This window comes from Sorex araneus, chromosome 5, assembly GCF_027595985.1.
Source record: "Sorex araneus isolate mSorAra2 chromosome 5, mSorAra2.pri, whole genome shotgun sequence".
Classification (NCBI taxonomy): domain Eukaryota; kingdom Metazoa; phylum Chordata; class Mammalia; order Eulipotyphla; family Soricidae; genus Sorex; species Sorex araneus.
The window spans coordinates 88,349,931-88,356,825 of record NC_073306.1 but is presented as its reverse complement, the minus strand read 5'-3'; the positions used below and the strand labels follow the sequence as shown (position 1 = coordinate 88,356,825).

At 50.6% G+C, this 6,895-nt stretch overlaps 1 protein-coding gene across 1 annotated transcript; it reads right to left on the bottom strand.

The window, feature by feature from the left end:
• Positions 1–575: 575 nt before the first annotated feature.
• Positions 576–6,059, bottom strand: LORICRIN (loricrin cornified envelope precursor protein). Its single transcript, XM_055138905.1, has one exon. The coding sequence runs from the start codon at positions 2,070–2,072 to the stop codon at positions 810–812; it is 1,263 nt and encodes a 420-aa protein (XP_054994880.1). The 5' UTR covers positions 2,073–6,059; the 3' UTR covers positions 576–809.
• Positions 6,060–6,895: the final 836 nt, after the last annotated feature.

Genomic DNA, 6,895 nt, shown 5'->3' with positions numbered 1-6,895 from the left:
TCCTTGTTAGTTGGGCACTCCTGTGTTTCACCTTTTCCTCTCTGGAAGGGGGTTTAATGTCTCATATAGTGTTTTCCTAAGTTGGGTGAAACTTCTTAAGAGAATAGAATTCAGCTCCACTTTTTCTTATCCTGCTCCCAGCAAAGCACTCAGCAAAGGGTCTTAACACATTGTAGAGGCTCATAAATATTAGATGATGATTCCTTCTCTTCCAAGTCTGGACATCACAAGCTGGTGCTAAGCTGGTGCTCCTAAAGTGTCAATTCTGGTCTATGAGAAAAGGCGTCTTTGGCATCTTCGCAAGACAGCTCTGTCTTAAGAAAGCACTGAGTTCGGGAAGAAAACCACGGTAACTACCCAACCCATGATGCCTCTGCCCAGGATGCCCAGGAGCGTTGTGATTTGGGCACACCTCGTCACCTGGAACCTCTCTTTCTCGCTGACTTCCATCTATGCACCCACCTCCCTCCAACAAAATAAATATACTTGTCGAGTGGATGGAAGAAGGAAAAAGAAAGGAAAGGAACGAATGCAGCTGGAAATTACAAAGACGCCTGCAAACACAGATATTCTCATGAATTGCAAATTTATTGGCTGAGGAGGTCTTGGGGTTGGAAGTTATTGGTACAGAAACCAAGGAGAGAAAAAAAACTGCAGAAGCTGCAGTCCCTCGCCCCCGTGGCTTCCTTGGCGCGGGTTAAGACTTGGAGAATCTGAACCCCTCAGAGCAATGTCATGAGAGCATTAAGCCCAGCGGCGCCCACCGAGAACATCTGCAGCATGAACGCCTCCGTGGCGTCCAGGAACCCTTATTTGCAAGGCCAGGTAGGCGCCTGCTTCTGCTGGGTCTGGTGGCAGACCGGGACGCCCTTGCCACTCCCAGAGCCGCCGCCAGAGCCACCGCCGCAGCCCGAGCCGCCGCCCCCGGAGGAGCCGCCACCGCAGCCGGAGCCGCCGCCCCCGGAGCCGCCGCCGCAGCCCCCGGAGGAGCCGCCGCCGCCGCCACAGCTGGAGAAGCAGCCGCCGCCGCCCCCGGAGGAGCCGCCACCGCAACCGCCGCCACCGCCGCCGGAGGAGCCGCCGCCGCAACCGCCGCCGAAGCTGGGCGCACACGAGGTCTGGGTGGTCTGCTGGGACGAGCCGGAGCCCCCAGACCCGCCGCCGCAGCCCGAACCGCCGCCGCCGCCGCCGGACGAGCCGCCGCCGCAGCTGGAGAAGCAGCCGCCGCCGCCGCCGCCGGAGGAGCCGCCGCCGCAGCCGCCGCCGCCGCCCCCGGAGGAGCCGCCGTAGCTCTGGCACGTGACTTGCTGGCTGGAGCCGCCGCCGCCCCCGGAGCCGCCGCCGCAGCCGCCACCGCTGCCGCCGCCGCCGCCGCCGCAGCTGGAGAAGCAGCCGCCGCCGCCGCCGGAGGAGCCGCCGCCGCAGCCGCCGCCGCCGCCGCCCCCGGAGGAGCCGCCGCCACAGCCACCGCCGCCGCCTCCGCTCGGGTACTTGACGCCGCCGCCGGAGCCGCCGCCACAGCCGCCGCCGCCGCCCCCGGAGTAGCCGCCGCAGCCGCCGCCGCCGCCGCCCCCGGAGGAGCCGCCGCAGCCGCCGCCGCCGCCGCCGCTCGGGTACTTGACGCCCCCACCGGAGCCGCCGCCGCAGCCGCCAGAGCTGCCGCCGCCGCCGCCGCCGCAGCCGCCGCCGCCGCCGCCGGAGTAGCCGCCGCAGCCGCCGCCGCCGCCGCCGCTTGGGTACTTGACGCCCCCACCGGAGCCGCCGCCGCCGCAGCCGCCGGAGCCGCCGCCGCCGCCGCCGCAGCCGCCGCCGCCGCCGCAGCCGCCGCCACCGCCGCCGCCGCCACAGCCGCCGCCGCCGCCGCCGGAGTAGCCGCCGCAGCCACCGCTACCGCCGCCACCGCCGCCGCCCGAAGACTTTCCGCAGCCCATGGGGGGCTGAGGGGTTGGCTGCTTTTTCTGTGACATTGTGTCTAAGGAGGTAGCGAATCTGGAAGGAGAGCACGAGAGCATCAGTGGACCAGCGGCAAGAGGATGCAGTGGAGGAGACGAGTCATCCTTGACAACGCCCATCAACTTCTGTCCCGCTGAGCATTGGGCTTCGTGCCTTGCTCTGGGTCCAGATGTCGGACATGCGGCTGGAACTCCGAAGGTGACTGCTTTGGGGCAACATCACCTTCTCCTCACCTCTGCTCTTCCACGTCTTTTATTAAGCTATACATAGCCCATCTCGTGGGTACTAGCTCTCCCAGGTTTGCCCCTGTCTTCTGTATGTGGCTTTCAAACACTTCATCTCCTAGATCTCTTCTAATCCCTACATGGAACCTCTGAATGCAAATAGAAAATGATGGCAAAGTTCCACTGGGAGGCTTTAGCTTCTCTGCAGAGCTGAGAGGCCTGTTTGAATGTCAGGGGGCTTTTGTAGCACTGTTCTCTTCAAAGGCTTCCCTGTGCTTCTGTATGGAAAGAGAGCCCTGATGGTCCTTTGAACCAGCTCTGCTCAGAGTTATCAACAACTGCCTTTGCCATTTCTTTATGCCACACCTTGATTTAAAAGAGCATAAGTAGTAGGTAGTTTTGTCTTAATAGCGCATGAGCTATTTTCTTCTCAATCATGTGCAGGCATTGGATTCCTGTGATCCTAAAGTTAAACCCAATTGCAGCATTTCCTGAACTATTCTACCTCCTCTTTGCATATAGGCTTAGCCTCACACCTAATCTCTATAGAGCGTCCTTCTGTATCCGCAGCTATAGCAGGACCAGAGAAATAGGAAATCATCTGGTCTTTGCAGCGTTTACAACCTGTCCATATCAAAAACATTGTCTACATAGCAGTGGCCTAGCCCTCACTGCTCTGCCTGGATCCCCTCTAACCAGGAATGCATCTGGAAAGACAGAAGTTCTGCAGGCTCCCAAAGGGAGGAGAGAGCTTGCCTCTCTTTCCCACGCTCTACCTAACCTTTGCAGGCCCAAGTGAGACCAGCCGGCAAGAGGAGAGCAAGTCGAAGCCACACTTACCCAAAGCACCAGAAGAGGTGAATGAGGAGAGGAGATGCTGGCTCTGTGAGGAGCACTGGAGCTCCTGAGGTTTTATACACTTGAAGAGCTCTGACTCATCTATTGATCTGAGCTGGCCTTTCGTGTTTGCCTCAGTTACGTGATCTATGGCTGTCACCCCACCTCCCTGTTGATTACAGGCATGGGGTGGCCCATTCATGAAGATTTTGGCATTCTTGAGATGGGCAGCCTAGTGTGTGACTGGCCACTTCACTGATGCAATTGTGTGGCAAGCCAGCCAGCAGGGATGGCCAGCCAGAATGGATGGCAGGCATTGTTTCACATGCCAGAGAAAGAGGTCCTATTGAAGAATGGGTCTCGGACTCAAGCGGAGGCCCAAGAGTGTGATAATCTCAGTCTGTGTTCCAGAAGAAGATCTTTCAAGTCCCAGCATTTGGCTTCTGACCCCATTACTCAGAAGCCCTCTTTTCTATAGAGAGAATTTGTTCTTTCTTTGCCAAAAGGATGCTTCACTGAGGTGTTTGTCTTGTTCACTAGCTTAAAAGTGGACAAGTCCCTAGAGTTCAGTACACTGTGGACACTGGTAGCTGTTTTGTTATCTTCCCAAAAATATCACAAGTTGGAGAAAATCACTATTAAATGTCCTTGCAGAGGAGCAAGTGAAAGAAATGGATCAAGAGGTCCTTTCCCTGTGGATCTTTGGTCCTGCAGTCCTGGTATCATTTTTTGTTCCAAACAGAGCCCACTCTAGGTGATAGCCAGGCCTGACAAATGCAGGTTGTAGGTGTGCTGCTTGGGAACTCTAGGGCTACTTGTAAGCAGTCCTGGTAATGATGTTGGGAGCATTGATACTGAGGCTTGAACTAGGGGATTGGACCATGTCACACATGTGCACTACCACTTGAACCATGTCTCTGTTCTTTAGGGTCTGTTGCCCTCACGTGGCAACCTTGACCTCAGCATGAGATAGCTATGGAATGGCATGAACTTGAGGAGAGGTGACTGATTGGGGTGCTTATGATGATAGGTGACTGATTTTGGGTGCTTATAGTGCCCTGGTGCTACTTGCCAACTGTGTCACCTTGGGCAAAATCACAACACTTTATGCAGTACCACATGCACATAAGAGACACTCTGTAAGTATTTGTTGACTGTTGAATGAACAAGTTTCCTGAGGCTCAGATATTTTGTCTATCATATTGGCATAGCAATGCCTGTTTCATAGCTCTGTGAAGAAGAAACAGTCATTGAGAAGATGAGGCTATTCTTTTTATTGTTTTCTCCCATTTTAGCACATTTTTTTTTATCACCAACTTGACTTACTCTTGGATACCATAACCAGGAAGGAGCCCTTGGATGACTTGAAGAAATTTCTTTTTTTCAGAAAAATAACACAAAAATTTCCCCATTGACCATAGGTCAGTAACATCACATCTGTGTATGAAGAAGAGCCTGTTCCACTTCTTTCATCACTGGAACTCAGTTGCTATTGTTTAAGATACACATTTGAACTTGTTTCACTCAGCTATGTGTTGAAATGACAGCTCCAATAATAAACTGCCAATTACGATGGAGTTTTAATGGTGCAAATGAATCTGATTAGACTATGGTCCCAGAAACCTGTGGCACTAGTTTTATCTTGGACAGTATCAATCAAAAGGTGAACCCAGGAAGAACTCAGGTGCTTCCCTCCAAAGAGAATAGCCAACCTGTCTAGAAGAAAGGCTTCCCAGTTTGAATCTAAGCCATCACAGAGACTTGGAAGAGAAACAGGCTCCAACTAAACAAGTGATGTAGGTATAAAAAGAACTACTTTATCACCAAGTAAAGTGAAAGGGTGAATTGGAGTTGACAGTGATTCTGGCTTGATCTATGGACCCACCTGCCCAGTATTGTGTTTTTTCTAGTCATTGGGAACATGTAAGTAAAAATATGTCGGTGATGTGTTGCCGAGAATAAAATTCTTAATTCTGAATCCATGCTCTGTGTGTATGTTTGTGTGTATTAAAACATCATTTCTTTAAAAAGTGACAGGAGGTTGTGGTTGTTTCTTTTCTGTCTTTACTTAGCAAAATGAAAACATAGCTATTACATAAGAGCTGACACATTTCTTTTTTTGAGAAAGATGTTATTTTTGTGTGTGTATAATTTCAAAAATTGGGGAAATTAAAGTACAGGGGACTCCAAAGAGCCAGTAGCCACTATTGCCCGTTTTGGTTTGGAGGCTCATGTTCTTATAAGACCTGTGTGGATTCCCTCTCTATCAGGTTAACGATCTACATGCTCTAGTCATGATTCTAGCTAACACCCAGTATACAGGGCACCAAGTTAGCAATGGGGAGAACCAGTAGCTATTTCAATGCTATGCAGGGATCTGCTTGGTAGCTCTTGGGGAGGAGTAATCCATATCCGCCTCTGCCACCCTATATATCATTTAATAAGGAAATTTTTAAATAAGGTTTTAATATTGAAAACCTAACTAGTATATCTACTTTGTTGACATGCAGATAAACCTGATGCAACAGAAGCACACTGTCTTTTTGTTCTGAGTTAACCTCATCAGAAGAGTGAACATAGGAACCTAGGTCTGCATTTCATCCCAGGTCTGAAGTAGTGGATATCTATCTGTGTGGACAGAAATTGGTTATCATATATCTATAAAGAAACGGTAGCATTTGTAGAATTTTTACACTTAAGTATTTGGACTTCTGTAAGACTTGAAATGTCAGATTTTAAAAATCATTGTGTAGCACATTTGATGGGGTTTAAAGTAGGAGGCAATCAATATTAGAGGGAAATATTTTTTTACATATATTTTATATATATAACATATATATACATATATATATATATATAGAGAGAGAGAGAGAGAGAGAGATAAGCACACAAGGTTCAACCTTTAACAACATGTTAGTGATCTCTTATAGAAGGGCTTAATGGCCCCTGGGTGAAATACAACAATCTTCACACTCTTTTCTCTAAGGAAACATTTTTTTTGGAGCATTTTCAGTGGTTTTTCATAACAAACAATACAAAATAAATTATTTCAGTTCTGCTTTGGGACAGGGGTTGGGGTTCATGATGGAAACATCCAAAATATAGTGTTGGGAAGCTGTAATGGTGGTGGGACTGGTGTTCGAATATTAAATGTAATCAAATATTGTGAACTACTTTATACATTAAAAAAAGGAATGTGTTTGAATCACTATCACTGTCATCCTGTTGTTCATTGATTTACTCGAGCAGGCGCCAGTAACATTTCCATTCATCCCAGCCCTGAGATTTTAGCAACCTCTTCTTACTCATTTTTCCCAATGATTGGAGGCTCTGTTGTTAACAATAACAACAATGTTATTGTTACTGTATTTGGCATATCGAATATGCCACAGGGAGCTTGCCAGGTTCTTTCGTGAGGGTGAGATACTCTCGGTAGCTTATCGGGCTCTCTGGGTGCCCCAAATGAAAACAACCTGGTGCAGAGTCCGGTGGCATGGTTATGGGGGCCTCATTTTATGCTCCCTTCCAGAAGAAGCAGCCGTGAGTTCTGGAGGGTGGCCGATGAGATTATCTGGGCTGGCAGGAGTAGCTTATGGGTGTGACTCCCGGGTCGCCAGAGAATGGGGGAAGCAGGCAGAGGATCTCCGCTCCTGGTTCCCGTTGAGCCCAGAGTCCAAGATCACAAAGTTCCGTATTACCTGGGTCCCGTGGGACTTCACTCATGCCTGAGGCTTGGCCCAAGCACATGAAAAGCGGCTTGGAGCATGGTGATGGTGAGTAGTGGAGTTCGGCTACCGGGGCTGGGTCCCTGGGTCTCACCCACCCCCCTCTGGGGGACCCCTGGCACAGAGTCCGGTGGCATGGTTATGGGGGCCTCATTT